Here is a 19,696-nt window from a genome sequence, read left to right on the forward strand (position 1 = left end):
ATCCCTTCAGCCACAAGGGCCATATCTAACTCCCTCTTAAATATAGCCAATGAACTGGCCTCAACTGTTTCCTGTGGTAGAGAATTCCACAGATTCACCACTCTCTGTGTGAAGAAGTTTTTCGTAATCTCGGTCCTAAAAGGCTTCCCCTTTATCCTCAAATTGTGACCCCTCGTTCTGGATTTCCCCAACATCAGGATCCTGCATCTAGCCTGTCCAATCCCTTTAGGATTTTATATGTTTCAATAAGATCCCCCCTCAATCTTCTAAATTCCAACTTGTATAAGCCTAGTCGATCCAGTCTTTCATCATATGAAAGTCCTGCCATCCCAGGAATCAATCTGGTGAACCTTCTTTGTACTCCCTCTATAGCAAGGATGTCTTTCCTCAGATTAGGGGACCAAATCTGCACACAATACTCCAGGTGTGGTCTCACCAAGGCCTTGTACAACTGCAGTAGTACCTCCCTGCTCCTGTACTCAAATCCTCTTGCTATGAATGCCAGCATACCATTCGCCTTTTTCACTGCCTACTGTACCTGCATGCCCACTTTCAATGACTGGTGTATGATGACACCCAGATCTTGTTGCACCTCCCCTTTTCCTAATCATCCACCATTCAGATAATAATCTGTTTTCCTGTTTTTGCCACCAAAGTGGATAACTTCACATTTATCCACATTAAAATGCATCTGCCATGAATTTGCCCACTCACCTAACCTATCCAAGTCACCCTGCATCCTCTTAGCGTCCTCCTCACAGCTAACACTGCCGCCCAGCTTCGTGTCATCTGCAAACTTGGAGATGCTGCATTTAATTCCCTCATCCAAGTCATTAATATATATTGTAAACAACTGGGGGCCCAGCACTGAGCCTTGTGGTACCCCACTAGTCACTGCCTGCCATTCTGAAAAGGTCCCATTTATTCCCACTCTTATCTTCCTGTCTGCCAACCAATTCTCCACCCACACCAATACCTTACCCCCAATACTGTGTGCTTTAAGTTTGCACACTAATTTTCTGTGTGGGACCTTGTCAAAAGCCTTTTGAAAATCCAAATATACCACATCCACTGGTTCTCCCCTATCCACTCTATTAGTTACATCCTCAAAAAATTCTATGAGATTTGTCAGACATGATTTTCCTTTCACAAATCCAAGCTGACTTTGTCCGATGATTTCACCGCTTTCCAAATGTGCTGTTATCACACCTTTGATAACTGACTCTAGCATTTTCCCCACCACCGATGTCAGGCTAACCAGTCTATAATTCCCCGGTTTCTCTCTCCCTCCTTTTTTAAAAAGTGGGGTTACATTAGCCACCCTCCAATCCTCAGGAACTAGTCCAGAATCTAAAGAGTTTTGAAAAATTATCACTAATGCATCCACTATTTCCTGGGCTACTTCCTTAAGCACTCTGGGATGCAGACCATCTGGCCCTGGGGATTTATCTGCCTTTAATCCCTTCAATTTACCTAACACCACTAACATGTATTTCCCTCAGTTCCTCTATTTCACTGGACCCTCTGTCCCCTACTATTTCCAGAAGATTATTTATGTCCTCCTTAGTGAAGACAGAACCAAAGTAGTTATTCAATTGGTCTGCCATGTCCTTGCTCCCCATAATCAATTCAGCTGTTTCTGTCTGTAGGGGACCTACATTTGTCTTAACCAATCTTCTTCTTTTCACATATCTATAAAAGCTTTTACAGTCAGTTTTTATGTTCCCTGCCAGTTTTCTCTCATAATCTTTTCTCCCCTTTCTAATTAAGCCCTTTGTCCTCCTCTGCTGGACTCTGAATTTCTCCCAGTCCTCAGGTGAGCCACTTTTTCTGGCTAATTTGTATGCTTCTTCTTTGGAATTGATACTATCCCTGATTTCCCTTGTCAGCCACAGGTGCACTACCTTCCTTGATTTATTCTTTTGCCAAACTGGGATGAACAATTGTTGTAGTTCATCCATGCGATCTTTAAATGTTTGCCATTGCATATCCACCGTCAACCCTTTAAGTGTCATTTGCCATGAACTGCATAAAGACCATGAACTGCAGTACAACAAAAACTAGTCATTCACCTGGCAATTGGACAAACCACTGGCTCTCTCTCTCTCTCCTTAATAAATGGAAAAAGAGACCTCCCCTTAGACAGCGAGAGGGAAGACATAACAAAACAGCTCACTGATTTGTGATGATAAAACCTGTCGCATTGCTTTTTTACCTCAGGTTCTCTGACAAGAGTATTGGCAACTAACTCTCCACCATCAGAAGGAGTTGGGGGGGAGGAGAGGGGGGTGGGGGAATGAGGAGGGGGGGTGAGGTGAGGTGGGGAGGAGTGGAGGAGAGGGAAGGGGAGAGGGAGAGGGGAGAGGAGGAGAGGGGGAGGGGAGAGGGAGAGGGGAGAGGAGGAGAAGGGGAGGGGAGAGGGAGATGGGGAGGGGGTAGACAGGGGAGAGGGGGAGAGGAGGGAGAGAGGGGGCGCAGAGGGCGGTGTGAGAGAGTGTGCGAGAGAGAGATTAGATTAGATTATGAGAACACTCAATCCCCTTTTATTGTCATTTAGAAATGCATACATGCATTAAGAAATGATACAATGTTTCATTTCAGAGTGTGCACGAGAGAAAGAGAGTGGGTGTGATGGGGAGAGAGAGAGACTGGGTGCGAGACAGAGAGTGGGTGCGAGACAGAGAGTGGGTGCGAGACAGAGTGGGTGCGAGACAGAGAGTGAGTGACGCTGTGATCTCGGTCTCTGAGGCCAATGTAGAAGCATTGAAACCTTAGAAAGCAGACGGTGTACCTGGCTGAGTACTGAAGACTTGTGCTAATTAACTGGCAATAGTGTTTACAAACATCTTCAACCTCTCACTTCAGCAGTATGAGCTACCCACCTACTTCAAGCAGACTTCAATCACACTGGTACCCAAGAGCAGGGTAACCTGATTCGATGACTATCATCCAGTCATACTTACATCCACTGTGATGAAGCGCTTTGGGAGGTTGATCATGAAGCATAACAATTCCTGCCTGAGGAGTGACTTGGATCCGCTCCATTTTGGATCCATCACAACAGGTGCCATTTCATTGGCTCTTCAGTCAGCTCTGGAACATCGAGACTATGAGGTTGCATACATCAGGAATCTCTTCATTGACTACAGCTCAGCATTCAACACTGTCATCCCCTGGAAGCTCACCTCTAAGCTCCAAGAACCGGACCTCAATACCTCTATGTACAAGTGGATCCTTGATTTCAACACTGGCAGAGCCCAGTTAATGCAGATTGGCAACAACATCTCCCCTGCAAAAGGCTCAAAAGCCTTAGACCCCACACCATCAGATGTAGGAACTGTTATTACTCTACAACCATCAGGCTCCCAACTTCACTCATCACAACTCTGAACTGATTCTACAACCTATAGACTCACTTCCAGTATTTTTTTTGCACATTGTTTATGTTTGATTAGTTTCTTATAAATTCTATTGTATTCTTTACTTGTACTGTAAATACCTTCAAGAAAATGAATCTCAAGGTAGTATATGTTAACGTATATGTGCTTTGATAATCAATCTATTTTGAACTTTGAACCTTGTGTGAAATCAGATTCAAAGCATTTGCCATTTCCTCGTTCTCCAGTATAATTCCCTTTTTCTGACATAAGGAAACCTATACAGTATTTGTCTTTGGTAATCTGAAGGACTCAGAGGTTGGGACAAATGGGAGCAAAGAGATTACTGTAGATAAGGAAGACAAGTATGAAAGATGGGAGATAGGGAGCCATGCCTTTATAAGCTTGACTCCTGGGATATAAGTAGATCTTTCATGAGGAATAAGTGAGTAGAATGTGGATGTATTCACTGTAGAAGAATACTGTAAGTGATAAGAAAACAAAAGGTTTCTTCCAAATTTGTTTACTTTATATGATATGGTCTCCTCTCTGTTGGAATAAACAAACATAGATTGAGTGGCAACTTTGCATTACTCCTCCATTTAGTCCATCAGGGTGACCCTGAACTCCCAATGTCTCTCAATTCACTTTTCCATCTCACTTGCACTCCATTCTCTCCAATGACAACCAATATAAGCTTAAAGAACAGCGTACATTTCCAATGTTCACTTTTAACTAATTAATCAATTTATTATTTTTTATTAGAGGTACAGAAGGTAGTAGGCCATCCCAGCCCAAAGAGCTCATTGATGTCCAATTACACCCATGCAACCAATTGACTTACTCACACATGTGTCTTTGGAATGTAGGAGAAACCAGAGCACCTGGAGGAAGACCATGTGGTAACGGGGAGAACAGTACAAACTCCACAGACAGCAGTGGAAATGAATTGAGTCACTGGCATTATGCTAACCACTACGCTACAACAACGACCCCTTTTCTTCTTGTCTGCTGGATCAGATTTTATCTATTTATACCTCCCTGAAACATATTGTGTTGTTCGACAGCCCTTGCCACATTCTCCTGAATGGAACTATCCCATTTGTATCATTTGATCTGTCCTGATCTCCTGATCACCATCTTATCACACACCTTTCCTTTAATTCACTTGCTCCTCCCCACTTCCTCCACAATTTAAAACTCGCTTTGCTGAGTTTTTTTTTAATGAAATGTTACCTCTGATTGTTTTTCCACGAATGATGCATGCTGTGCTGAGTTATTTCCAGCCTTTCTGCTTTTAAAATGTAAGATACCACTCCATTGTTGTACCTGAGCATATCACAACACTAGGATACATAAAAACGCCAACAAGGCCATCAGGAACATAATACAGCAACAAGCTGTCTGATGGAGGAACTCAGCAGGTTGAGTAACATTTGTGGGGGTGGGGGGGCTGAGAATTGGGTAATGTTTCTTGCTGAAACTCTGTATCTGCAACCCGAAATGTTGACATACAACATGATAAGAAGCAGTTACAGTACTGACTGTGCAGAACACTGCTGGTCACTGGTAGCCAACCAGTAAAGGTCCCCCTTATTCCCACTCCTTTCCTCCTGCCAGTCTATCCATGCTCGTAACTTTCTTGTAATACCATGGCCTCTTATCTTGTTTAACAGCCTCTTATGTGGCTCCTTGCCAAAGACCTCTGAAAACCTAAGTAAACAGCATCCACTGACTCTCCTTTGTCCTGACTGTTATTTCCTCAACGAATTCCAACATATTTATCAGGCAAGATTTCCCATTTAGAAAACCATGCTAACTTTGTCTTAATTTCTCATGTGCCTCCAAGTACACTAAAACCTTATCCTTAATAATAGACTCCAACATCTTCCCAACCACTGAAGTCAGACCAACTGCCCTATAATTTCCCACCTTTTCCCTTTATCACTTCTTAATGAGTAGAGTGACACTTGCAATTTTTCAGTCCTCCAAAACCATTCCAGGATCTAGTGATTCTTGAAAGATCATTACCAATGCCTCCGCAGTCTCTTCAGTCATCTCCTTCTGAACGCTGGGGTGTAATCCATATGTCCAGGTGACATGGGTGATGCCAACAGGCTCAATAAACTGATTAGAAAGGCTGGCTCTGTTATGGGAGTCAAACTGGACGCACTGAAGGCTGTGGTAGAACAAAGGACCCTACGGTAATTCCGGACAATGTTTCTCACCCTCTGCATGCCACCTTGGCTGAACAGAGGAGCACTTTAATAATATACTAAGACAACTGCACTGCTCCAAAGAGCACTATATGAGGCCATTCTTATCCTTGGCCATTCGGCTCTATAATGAGTCAACCTATAGCCGGGCCGGGGAAGTGATAACCACCTCCTCTCAGACTGTTTGAGGTAACATTTAAAAAATTTTTTCTTGCTTCTCTTTTAATATTTGTATATGTCCACGTGTAATGCCACTGTGAATCTGTCATTTCCTCTGGGATCAATAAGCTATCTACCTATCTTATCTAACTTCAGATCTTTCAGTTTCCCAAGCCCCTTCTACATAGTAATAGTAACTGCACTCGCATCTGTCCCCTGACACTCTTGAATGCCTGGCCTACTTCTAGTGTCTTCAACAGGGGAGACTGACACAAAATACTTACTAAATTTGTCTGCCTTGTTACTACATCTCCAGCATAATTTTCCAACAGTCTAATATCCACTCTTGCCTCTCTTTTTGCTCTTTATATATCTGAAATAAAACTTTTGGTATCCTCTTTGATATTATTGGCAAGCTTACCTTCATCTTTTCTCTCATTATTGCTTTTTCAGTTGCCTTCTTTTGTCTTTTCAAAAGCTTCCAAGTTCTCTAGCTTCCCACTGAATTTTGCTCTATTGTATGCCCTCTCTTTTACAGTTTCAAATTGTTTGACTTACCTTGTCAGCTACAGTTGCCTCATCCTCCAGTTAGAATACCTTCCTTGAGATGTATTTATCCTGAACTCTCTGAATTGCTCCCAGAAACTCTGGCCATTGCTATTCAGCTGTCATCCTTGATAGTGTCCCCTTCCAATCAACATTGGCTAACTCCTCCCTCATGCCTCTGCAGATCTTTTTACTCCACTCTAATACTGATACACACGATTTTTGCTTCTCCCTCTCAAACTACAGGGTGAATTCTATCATATTATGATCACTTCCTCCTAAAGGTTCCTTTACCTTAAGCGCTGTGATCAAATCTGCTCCATTACACAACATCCAATCTAGAATTGTCTTTTCCTTAGTGGGCTTAACCACAAGCTGCTCTAAACAGCCATCTTGTAGGCATTCTACAAATTCTTCTCTTAGGACTAATCTTTGACCTTCACTAATTTTTATTGATGCACCATGGAAAGAATCTAGAAACAAAGAAACATAGAAAACCTACAGCACAGTACAGGCCCTTTGGCCCACAAAGCTGTGCCCAACACGTACTTACTTAGAAATTACCTAAGGTTACCCATAGCCCTCTATTTTTCTAAGCTCCATGTACCTATCCAGGAGTCTCTTAAAAGACCTTATTGTATCCGCCTCCACCACCGTCACCGGCAGCCCATTTCACGCACTCACCACTCTCTGCGTAAAAAACTTACCCCTGACATCTCCTCTGTAAGTTCTTTACCTCTAATCTTTGACCTTCACCAATTTTTATTGATCCACCATGGAAAGAATCTAATCCAGAGGTATCATGGCTTGGTATGGTAACTGCTCTACATGTCATTGCAAGAAACTGCAAGGCGTTGTGGACACAGTTCAGCATAGCACAGAAGCCAGCCTCCCATCCATGGACGCTGTCTCTACTTCTCTCTGACTTAGTAAAGCAACCAGCACAGGCAAAGACCCCACCCATTCCAGATATTCTCATTTCGCCCCCTCCAATTAGGCAGAAAAAACAGAAGCTAGACAGTATATACCAGCATACTCAAGGACAGCTTCTGTCCTGCTTTTATAAGACTATTAAACAGTTCCGTAGTACGATAAGAATGCACTGTTTATCTCATAATCTATCTTGTTCTATACCTTATTGTCTAGCTGCACGTCACTCCCTCTGTAACTGTTCACCTTGTACTATCTCAATGCACTGCTGTAATGAATGAACAGCATGCAACAGAAGTATTCATTGTGCCTTGGTACATGTGACAATAATAAAACATATTATGAATTTAATTGGTAAATTTTACCACTTTCTTGAACGCCACAGGCATATTAATTTGTGGCAAACACCGACCCAATGAAGTGGAGTTGATGCTAGAGTAGAACAAAGTAATATACGCATTCTGGAACAGAGAGTGCGCAGTGGGAGGTCAGAGGTTAATTCTTCCTGTTAGCACTCAGCTTGCGACAGAAGCAGCTTGTAAATTTACTGCACTAAAGAGCAGTTCAGAGTTTGCAGGTGTTCAAGTCTGTGCATTGTGTAGGTGTTGAGGTTTGCATTAAAAACACAACTGGCACAGGCAACTGACAGGCATGGGACAACCAATGATCTGTGAGTGTACAATGTGTGGGAAGAGGGTGAGAGAAGGAGGCAGAGGGAGAAAAATAGAATGGGGGAGTGTGAGTAAGAGAGATGGAAGGAGGGGGAGAGAGAAATGACAAGAAAGGCACAGGTTGAGAGGAAGGGAGGGAGGAGTATGAAAGAGAGGAATCGCACAGAGCAGTGAAAAGAGTGGGCAGATCGAGAGAGGAATGAGAGGGAGAAATGAGAAAGAGAGGCAGGACAGTGAGAGAAAGGGAGGGAGAGAAAGAAAGAAAAGGAAAGAGCAAGACACACACACACAGAAGAAGAAAGAGAGTTATACTAGGGGAGAGTATGTGAAATTGTGGGGAGAAAACAGAACAGTGCAACACAGCACTAGGCACTTACATCCAATATGACTGTGCCAAACATCTACCTGCTTATGATCTATGTCCCTCTATCCTTGCACACAGTGGTGTTTAAAAGGTTGCTTGACACATGAATGAACTGAATAGGAGGTGGGTCCTGTGCATGAATAAGAACATTAGTTTAATACTGCATTGTTTTTGCCCCAGACACTGTGGTTCAAAGTGTTTGTTCCTCTGCTACGCTCTTTTAGGTTGAACTTTACCCTCTGCTGTTTGACAGACTGTGGGACAAGGATTCTGAATGAATAACCAATCTATGTTTCCCATCATTTTAGAAACTTCTCTTGGGCCTCCTCTCGGTCTCTGATGCTTCAAAGAAAACAAACCAGGTCTGTGCAGCCTATCCTTCACGCTCATGCTCGCTAATCCAGACTGAATCCTGGTTAAATCTTCTGCACCCTTGTTGAAGCCTCCACATCCTTCCTGTAATGTGGTAACTAGAACTGCACACAAAACATAAAGTGCACCCTAACTAATGTTTCATGCAGCTGCAACCTGACTTCCTGACTCTTACACTCGATGCCATGACCAATGAAGGCAAACAATGCATGCCATATGCCTTCTTTGTCACCTCATCTAATTGAGTTGCCACTCTCAGGGAGCTATGGATGGACCCCAAGTAAAATAGAGAGGGCATGCACCTGGGTGAGGGGGAGAGAGAGAAGCTGGCACTGGGAGAAAGAGAGAGAATGTCAGTGACAAGTGTGAGAGGAGTTGGGTGTGGTAGAGACGGTGGTGTCAGGGAAAGGGATGGTGACCCAAAGGGAGGAGTAGAGGGAGAGGGAGGGTGGGAGGGGGGAAGAAGAGGGTGAGGAAGGAGAGTGAGAGGGGAGGGAGGGGAGAGGATGGGGAGGGGGAGGGGAGATAGAGGGAGAGAGAGAGTTAGAGAAAGATTATATATGGAATTGGGGTTAAGAAGCTTCTCACTTGTGGTGGTAGTTTCAAGTTTATTTTGGACTTTAATGAACCAGTGCTGAAGGTCAGAACAGAGAAATTTGAATGGGAATGGTGCGGAAGACTGAAGTAAAAGGTGATGCAGACAGAATGGAGGTGTTCTGCAAAATTATCCCCCCTGTATGGTTTCTCAGGTGCTGACAAGACCATATGGTGAACACTGGCTGAAGTATACTCAATTGCCAGAAGTGCTGTTTCACCTGGGAGCACTGTGAAATCCTGGGAACAGAGGATGTAGAAGGGACAGATCAATTCCCACCAAGACTGCCGGGGACTTTGAATGCAGTTTATAAATAATTTTAGAACACTCCAAACTTTGGGATGCTGTAATTCAAAAGCACTGGCACAAGGTAGAGATCCAGGACAGTAATATCAAACCTGTATAAAATACTGGAGCACGGCATCCAATAGTGTTCACCAACTTGATCAAAGGTGTGAAGTTTTCAGTGAGTTTAGTAAAGTTTTACTGAGATGGCCGACGGTGTGAGGGATATCAGCCATCATACCAGACTGAAAAACCTCCGGTTATTTTCCTCGGAGCAAAAATAATAGAGTGGACAAGAACTAGTGTTGCAGATGCTGATTAGATGGAGATTATGAGGATTTTTTTTTAGGGACTGGAAGACCGTAACCAGTGGTGTACCACAGGGATCAGTGTTGGAATTATTATTGTTTGAAATATCCACATTCATGATTTGTAAGTTGGCAGATGAAACAAGTTGGCTAACGAGTCTCATCTGCCCGAAGTGACTGGTTTTAAGTGCCAATAACCTGCCTTTGCCCCTTCTCCTGTCACTAGAAACGGTTCCACCAGACGTGAAGGCCAGGAGCTGGACTTAGCTGTTAGAGGCTATTTGAGACACATGCCATTGGGTGCATTTAATACCACCCCCGGGGTATAATATCCTTAAGGAACCTGTAGGCATTGGTGTTTAGAAGTATGGGGGGGGGGTGGAATCTCATTGAAACCCACTGAATATTGAAAGCCCTAGATAAGTTTCCAATAGTGGCAGAATCTAAGGATTACAGGACAAAGTCTCATAGTACAAGGACTACCCTTTAGAACAAAGAGGACCAGGAATATTTTTAGCCAGAGAGTCGTAAATCTATGGAATACATTGTCACAGGCAGCTGTGGATACCAAGTCATTGGGTGTAGTTAAACTGGAGGTTGAAAGGTTCTTTGTTAGTGAGGACATCAAAGGCTATGGGAAGAGATTGGGGTTGAGATGGAAAATAAATGAGCCATGGTGAAATGGCAGAGGAGACTCAATAGGCCTAATGAGCTAATTCTGCTCCTATGTCATAGTCATAGTCATACTTTATTAATCCTGGGGGAAATTGGTTTTCATTACAGTTGCTCCATAAATAATAAATAGTAATAGAACCATAAATGTCATCATTTCACCAAATCTCTGTCCCTCTCCGAAACCTTCATGTCTTTCCTGAGATGTGGTGTGGTATGGAGTCCGAGGGGTGTGGGGGAGCTAGTGTGTGCATTGGGACCACAGCCCTCCACATCCCTACGATCTATGTACCTATCCAAACTTCTCTGAAATGTTGATATCGAGTCTGCACGCACCACTCGTGTTGGCAGTCCATTCCACACTTTCACGATCTTCTGAGTGAAGAAGTTTCCCCTCATGATCTCCTTCAACTTTTTCGCTTTCACCCTTAACCCATGACTTACGGTTGTTGTCCCACCCAACCCCAGTGGAAAGAGCCTGCTTGCATTTACCCTATCTCTGCCCCTCAAATTTGCACACCCCTATCAAATCTCTTCTCAGTTTTCTACATTCCAATGAATAAAATTCTAACCTATTCAATCTTTCCTTATGATTCTTGTCTTCTACACCTGGTAACATCCTTTAAGATTTTCTCTGTACTCTTTTGATCTTGTTTACATCTTTTCTGCAGGTGGGTGACCAAAAATACACACAATACTCCAAATTAGGCTTCACCAATATCTTATACAATTTCAACATCACGTCCCATCTCCTGCACTCAATACTTTGATTTATGAAGCCAATATACCATAAGTTTTCTATACGACTCTATTTCCCTATGACGCCAGTTTCAACAAATTATGGATCTGTATTCCCAGATCCCTTTGTTCTACCATACTCCTCAGTGCCCCACAGTTCACTATGTAAAACCTACCCTGGTTTGTCCTGCAGAAGTACAAAACCTCGCATTTGTCTGTATTAAATTCCATCTGCCATTTTTCAGCCCACTTTTCCAGCTGGTCCAGATCCCACTGCAAACCATGATAGCCTTCCTCGCTGACCACTACACCCAAGTCTTGGTGTCATCTGCAAATTTGCTGATCCAATTAACCACATTATCATTCAGATCATTGATATTGATGACAAATAACAATGGACCCAGCATCTATCTCTGCTGTAGGCCTTCATCAGAGAGGAAACCATCTACTACCACTCTGTGGCATCTCCCACAAAGCCAATGTCTAATCCAATTTATTACCTCATCTTGAATGCCAAGCAACTGAACCTTCTTGACCAAATTCCCATGGGATCTTGTCAAATGCCTTACTAAAGTCCATGTAGAGAACATCCACTGCCTCGCCTTCATCAACTTTCCTGGTAACTTTCTTGAATGACTTTATAAGACTTTATGACATCTGCTCCTGGCTGAAGGCTACAGTTACCTTATAAGGTAACTGGAGAATGCACCCTAACAGGTGTATGTAACAAGTAATCTCTGGTTTGTACCAGTGGCTTCCAGGAAAGACTGGATGGCAACCGAGGAAGGTCGGTGATGCTGGAGAGACAGCTGACCTCCAGGAAAGACTGGCACGGGCTCACAAGGCTAGCAACCTTGTGGGCAACACTCGCAAGAGGGCACCACTCAGGCTACGACTGAACACGAAGAGCAATACCCCCAGAGTCTCCCGAGAGAGGGGGAGGATGAGAGACTCAACAGTACAGTCATACCGGCAACAGCCAGGACAGAAAACACGACTCCGAGGAAGCTAAAGCAAACAACACTGACCGGAGAGGAATTCACGGTGAGGCGTCATTGCAGGAAAGTCTGCAAAAACATCAGAGGGTTCAAGATACACCAGAGTAAGTCTAGATGTGGATCAATGGTGACCCAAGTGCAGCGCATAGACTTGGTGTCCATTGAGATGAAGGAGAATTCCAGCCAGGAAGCACCCCACAGAACTGAAGATCTCTCCGCACTTGAGTCACCTTAGCACCGAACAACAGACCTAGTGAGTTCCTCTTTGGCCACCCCAATCCATTCGTCAAGGAAAGACAGGATCAAATGGCCTACATGGCAGGAAATCCAGGACATCATCCAGAAAGCTAAAGCATCAGCTGCCCCAGGCCCAAGCAGCATACCTTATATGGTGTGTAAGAAATGCCCAAAGCTGCTTCGGAGGCTGTGGAAGGTCATGAGCAATATCTGGGCCAAAGGTACTATTCCATAAAGTTGGAAATTGGCAGAGGGATGCTTTATTCTAAAGGAAGAGGTTTCTTCCACAATTGCTCAGTTTAGGACAATTTCTCTCCTGGATGTGGAATGTAAGATTTTCTTTTCTGTGCTTGCAAGAAGGCTGACTTCTTACATGACGCAGAACCGCTATATCAACACATCCATCCAGAAGGGCAGTATTCCAGGCTTTTCGGGGTGTCTGGAGCACACCTCAATGATTAGCTATTTGATCCGTGAGGCCAAGCAGAAAAAAGGCGACCTAACAGTTGTCTGGTTAGACCTCGCGAACACCTACGGGTCTATCCCACATGACCTCATCCTAGAAGGATTTGACCACTACCACATCCCAGTGGCTATTCGAGACATAATCACCAGCTACCTAGGAGGATTCAAACTCAGATTTACATCAGCCCATTTCACAACTAGTTGGCAGGAGCTCCAGAAGGGGATTCCAACAGGGTGCACCATCTCCCCCACCCTATTTATTATGGGAATGAACCTCCTATTATCAGCAGCAGAAGATGTAACCCGCTGGATGCTGGAGTCAGGCATTGTTCAGCCGGCTCTACGAGGGTTCATGGATGACATCACTATAACAACTGTCTCACATGTCGAAGCAAGATGGGTATTGGATACCCTGGGTAATGTAGCCACTTGGGTGAGGATGGCCTTCAAGGCCAAGAAGTCCAGGTGTATGGTGATCAGAAAGGGCAAAGTTACTAGCAAGTTTAGCCTCCAGGTTCAGGGTGAGGTCATCCCTTCCCTTGAAGATAACCCGATAAAATGCTTGGGGAAGTGGTTTAATGTGTCACTGACAGATGGGGCCAATGTCACCAATGCTGTGAAGCAGACAGACAAATAGCTGAAGAAGATCGACAAATCTGGACTTCCAGGTAAATTCAAGACCTGGCTGTACCAATACGGCCTTCTGCCCAGGCTTCTCTGGCTCTTCACACTTTATGAGTTCCCCATGACTGCCGTAGAGGGCATCGAGAGGAAAACCAACAAGCACCTGCAGAGATGGTTGGGAGTTCCCCCAAGCTTCTCTTCAGTGGGCCTCTACATTTGTTCTGGGCAACTGCAGCTTCCCCTGTCATCTGTTGTGGAGGAATTCAAGGTGGCAAAATGCAGAACTTTATTAAGCTTTAGAGATTCCAATGACGTCTTGGTAAAGCAAGCAGGCGTTACAACCAGATCTGGGCGCAAGTGGGCAGCCCACGCAACTGTGGAGGAGGCAGTGTGTTTTCTGAAGCTGCGAGATATCATCTACAACCCCTGCGTCGGACGGCAAGGCCTCGGCTCAGTTCACTTCCAGAAGTGGGGAAATGCAAGCATAAAGAACAGGCGAGACATGATACAGGCAGAAGTACGGATCCATGAGGAAGAGAAGCAGATTTCAAAGGCAGTGGAACAAGGGTCCCAGGGTGCCTGGACAGAATGGGATCTGCCTAAGCGCAAGATCTCATGGGCAGAGTTATGGAGACTGGAGCCCTTCCGTATTTCCTTCCTCTTGCGATCCGTGTATGACACCCTTCTTTCGCCATTACATCTGTACACATGGGGGATGAGAGAGGACCCGAACTGTAAGCTCTGTGGTCAAAAGGGGACACTGGCTCATATACTGCCCGGGTGTAAAACAGCTCTAACTGAAGGACGGTATAGGCGGCACCATGATAAGGTGCTTCTGGCTCTTGCTGACACACTAGAGCGGGACAGATGCAAGAAGAAGACAGCCGGCACAGATTTGAGGAAGGCCATCACCTTCATCAAAGAGGGAGCCAGGCCTTTTGTAACCAAACAACCAAAGCCCAATCTGCTGCTAACAGCCAGGTCCTGGGAGATGAGGGTCAATGTGGGAAGGAGGTTGCAGTTCCCGGATGTGGTGCACACAACCCAACTCCCGGACGTTGTACTGTGGTCAACCAAAGACAAGAAAATAATTCTGGTTGAGTTGACTGCCGTGGGAGGAGGGATGGGAACGGGCCCACGAGAGAAAGGCCTTGAAGTACCAGCCCTTACTGCAGGAGTGTAAAGACAAGGGATGGCAGGCATGGTTGTTCCCTGTGGAGATCGGCTGCAGAGGTTTCCCAGCCAAATCAGCATGGCGGTTGTTGTCAGCTCTGGGCCTGGACGAAAGGAGCAAAAAACAAGCAGCTCGTAGGATGGGGGAAGAAGCAGAATGAGCCTCTTGTTGGATTTGGAGTAGGCAAGAGGAGGGGAGCTGGAAGCCAGGAGCAGATGGGCAGTGATTTGGCCACCACTGCCAGCCCACCAACTGGAGAGTGTCGTGGTTAGGGGTTGAAACACTCGGTGAAGGTTGGGAACCACCTGATGACATCTGCTCCTGGCTGAAGGCTACGGTTACCTTATAAGGTAACTGGAGAATGCACCCTAAAAGGTGTATGTAACAAGGTTAGACATGACCTACCACACATGAACCCATGCCAACTATCCTTAAGCACTCCATGTCTTTCCAAATACTTATATACCTGGTCTCTCAGAATACCTTCCAATAACTTTCCCTCTACTGATGTCAGGCTCACCAGCCTATAATTTCCTGGTTTATTTTTAAGAGCCTTTCTTGAACAGTGGAACAACATTGGCTATCCTCCAATCCTCTGGTACCTCTCCTGTTGCTAAGGATGATTTAAGTATCTCTGCCAGGGGCCCAGCAATTTCTGCACTTGCCTCCTGAAGGGTATAAGGGAACACTTTGTCAGACCCTGGGAATTTATCCACTCTAATTTGCCTCAGGACAGTAAATACTTCTTCCTCTGTAATCTGTACAGGATCTATGAAGTTGATGCCACTTTGCCTCACTTCTTAGTCTGTGTCTGTCTCCTAAGTACAGAAGCAATGGCTGACTGGATTAACATAAGAGGACATTAAGTTGGTCATCCAATATTGGTAACATTAGTAGAGTGTTGTGAGCACTGCATTTCTGGGTGGATGAGAATTGAATGGGTACAAAATCTTGGGTTGTTTAATGTAGGATATAATCCCAGTGTACCCTTTTCTGTCGCTCTTCCATGTATTTACCATTGCCTGGGTTGATTTAAGCCTTCAAGATGAAGAATGATTGCATATCAATGGCACAGGTAATTCAGCAATAGATGCAAAGCATATATTATGGCTCCTTACACATCTATACAGCTGGTTCAAAAGATCCAGTGACATATCATTCAGGTGTTTCTGTCTATGTTCCAAAGTTTCAGGTGATTATTAAAAAAAGAATATCAGAGAAAGTATCAATATTCACATCTGAGATTTTAGCCTTGGAATGGGTCGAGGAAGTACACTCTGATTATGAGCTTCTGTGCTCTGATTCGTTCTCGATTTTGACATCTATTTTAACAGGTACTTCAAATTGTACTTCAAACTGTACTCTGATTCGTTCTCGGTTTTGACATCTATTTTAACAGGTACTTCAAATTGTACTTCAAACTGTACTCTGATTCGTTCTCGGTTTTGACATCTATTTTAACAGGTACTTCAAATTCTTCTTGAGATTGGACAACATCTGTTGAGGCTGCAGAGTCACACAGGCTTGTGTGTAGATGTCTTACAGCTCCCTACACATGTTGGGGTTGAAGGAGAGGAGGTGGCAGACATTCTTGCCAAGCAATCACTTAGAATTAAGGACGTAAATGTAGTGCTGCCTTTGTATAAATGAGAAATGAAAGCCATAATTAAAAAGTCTATTTGCTTACTGTGGCAACAGAGTTGGGATAAGGCAAAGAAAGAATGGCATTTACATAAAATTTAGAGGATGGTGGGAACTCAATTGAGAGATGAGTATAAAAGGTAAGAAGAAGTTATACATAAACATTTACATACTGGACATACTAGGTTGAATAATTCCTTGTTCAGAATTAACATGCAGGATGTGGGCATTTGTATGGATTGCATATGTGCAGCATATATTATTTAAATACAGTTCCTAAGAAGTGCAAAGAAAACAAAGTTCAAGGTTCAAAACTTTAAAGTAAAATTTATTATCAGAGTACATACATGTTTTCACAGGCAACCTGGAGATTCTTTTTCTGTGGACATAGCAAATCTACAGAACAGAAACTGTAAACTAACTGTTCAAATGCAGATATGATTAAATAGCAATAAACAATGAGCATGAATTAACAAGAAAAAAAGTCCTTAAATGAGTGTAATTATCCCCCATTGTTCAAGAGCCTGATGGTTAAGGGGTAGTAACTGTTCTTGAACCTGATGTTGTAAGTCCTGAGGCTCTTGTACTTTCTACCTGATGACAGCAGCGAGAAAATAGCATAGCCTGAGTGGAGAGAATCTTCGATGTTGGATGCTGCTTTTCTACGGCAACGTTTCCTGTAGATGGGAGAGTCTTACCTATTCAATTGCTGTTGAACTGAGATCTTTGGGACAGACGCAATTTAACATGTTTGTTAGGATATCACTACCATCGTAATGTATATAATATGTATTTGACTTTCTGAAAAGCATTGCTCGGGGAGGAATTTAGTGGGATCACTTCCTGTCTCTTTGCTCCACGCTCCAACTCAGCAGGTGGCGATAATGCACTTTAAAGTTTCATGGCGACTGCAATCACCATTGAACTTTACAAGAACAAGACGTTCACTGATCCCATCAGCACTCGCCCCCCACAGCCGGGAGCGGGAGCGGGAGCTCGGGGTCGGGATCAGACCTCGGGCGGCCGACCAGAAGTCCTGCCCCGCCCCCTGTCCGTCCCCGCAACCGCTCCCTCTGCTGGTGACGGCATCGCAGCACGAAGCCGAACCCAGGAGAAGCTCAGTTCGAGGCCTGGTCCTGGACACTCGGAGATCCCGGGCCGACGAGGAGAGGCTCGTGTCCCGGAGAACCTGAGGCCGAGAGCGTCCCAGCCCGGCCGAGGCGCGTCCCCAGGAGAACCGGAGCCTACGGCCCAGCTGCGGGCCGGTGGGGGAACTTACCCACGATGGTGCTGCTGACGATGATCGCCCGGGTGGCCGACGGCCTGCCGCTCGCTGCCTCCATGCAAGAGGATGAGCAGGTGAGAGCTGGCCCTTCGGCCCCTCCTGACTTTACGCGGTTGCCCAGGACGGGTCGGTGGTGGCCCAGTTTGGGCCCGACAACAGCCCGTCCTCAGTCCCACTCATTGTCCCGCCGGGCCACGTCACTGCCCGAGACTGGGACCGAGCGCTGTCCGCACTGCACCTTGTCTTCTCCCTCTCACGTACATTGTTCAGGTCGCCAGTTCACGCATCTCTGCAGTGAACCTATTTCATTGGCGGTGTTCTTCTTTGCTAGAAATCTGAAATAAACTGACAATACTAGATAATCTCACCAGATTAGGCAGCGCCTAGTGGGGAGGGGGAGAAGAGAGAGACAGGTCGGCTGTCCGAAGCAGATTCTCTTTCCACTTGTGTCATTGGGCCTGCTGTGAATTTAAATAACTTTCTGTTATTATTTCCCGACTGTGTCCCCTAAGGACAAGTCTGCATTATGAATACTGCAGAGTGCAGTAGCTTCGGCCTTCTGTAACCCACCATATTCAGAGTTATTGGCCATTGTTAATTTTGGACGGTGTATTTTTTTCTTGAAACCTATGGGCTTTTATTTGATTCGCATACCAGGTTGCTTACTAAAGTCCTTGTGTAATATGATCTTTGTCACCTGAGCTCACCTCCTCAACTCTGAGTTACCTCATTCAAAGATAAACTGCAAGAGGAATTCAGTGGGTTTGACAGAATCTGTGGCAAAGGGGTAGTTGACATTTTGGGTTGAGACCCTGCATCAGAATACACCTTAGTGTTGTCTGCAAAATTATTAATCAGAATAGCTACATTCTCATCCAACTAATTTCAGTATATTTCAGGGTCCCAGTACTCTCCTTGCAGTACGTCAATTGTCACAGACTGTAGTCAAAATAACCATTAACTGCCATCTACCTCCTGCTTCCAAGCAACGCACAAAATGCTGGAGGAACTCAGCAGGCCAGGCAGCATCTATGGAAAGAAGTACAGTGGAGTTTTCAGGCCGAGACCCTTCGGCAGGACTGGAGAAAGAAAAGCTGAGTAGATTTAAAAGGTTGGGGGAGGGCAGAGAGAAACACAAGGTGATAGGTGAAACCTGTAGGGGGAGGGATGAAGTGAAGAGCTGGGAAGTTGATTGGTGAAGTGATAGAGGGGGAGGTGATGGAGATAGGAGGAGAGAGGGAAAAGGGGATGGGAATTGGTGAAGGTGGGGGGGGGGGTATTATCAGAAGTTCGAGAAATGATGTTCATGCCATCAGGTTGGAGGCCACCCAAATAGAATATAAGGTGTTGTTCCTCCAACATAATTGTGGCCTTTTCACGACCCTGGAGGAGGTACAGGATTGACATATCGGAGTGGGAAGTGGAATTAAAATGGGTGGCCGCTGGGAGATCCCGTTTATTCAGGCGGGTGGAGCGTAGGTACTCGATGAAGTGGTCTGCCATTCTACGTTGGGTCTCACCAATATACAGGAGGCCACACCGGGAGCACCAGACACAGTATATGACTCCAACAGAATCACAGGTGAAGTGTTGTCTCACCTAGAAGGACTGTTTGGGACCCTGAATGGTAGTGATGGAGGAGGTGTAGGGGCAGGTGTAACACTTGTTCCGCTTGCAAGGATGTGTCAGGAGAGAGATCAGTGGGGAGGGACGAATGGACAAGGGGGTCACGTGGGGAGCTATACCTTTGGAAAGCAGAAAGTGGGCAGGGAGCGGGGTAAGATGTGCTTGGTGGTGGGATCCCATTGGAGATGGCAGAAATTTCAGAGAATTATGTGCTGGACACGGAGGCTGGTGGGGTGGTAGGTGAGGACTAGAGGAATCCTATCCCCGGTAGGGTGGCAGAAGGATGCGTGAGTCAGTGGTGGAGGCAGATACACTAGTGAAATTTAAGAGACTACTAGATGGGTATGTGGAGGAATTTAAGGTGGGTGGTTATATGGGAGGCAGGGTTTAAGTGTTGGCACAATATTGTGGGC

General features: G+C 45.0%; 1 protein-coding gene across 1 annotated transcript in view; it reads left to right on the forward strand.

Annotated features, from left to right (window-relative positions):
* The first annotated feature begins 17,357 nt into the window (after positions 1-17,357).
* Positions 17,358-19,696, forward strand: part of LOC140206155 (vesicle-trafficking protein SEC22b) — a 44,077-nt gene continuing 41,738 nt past the window's right edge. The window contains exon 1 of the mRNA XM_072274397.1: positions 17,358-17,731. Coding sequence (XP_072130498.1) covers positions 17,657-17,731 — 75 coding nt within the window. The 5' untranslated portion in view covers positions 17,358-17,656. The remainder of the gene's footprint in view (positions 17,732-19,696) is intronic.

This window comes from Mobula birostris, chromosome 12 (genome assembly GCF_030028105.1).
Source record: "Mobula birostris isolate sMobBir1 chromosome 12, sMobBir1.hap1, whole genome shotgun sequence".
NCBI lineage: Eukaryota > Metazoa > Chordata > Chondrichthyes > Myliobatiformes > Myliobatidae > Mobula > Mobula birostris.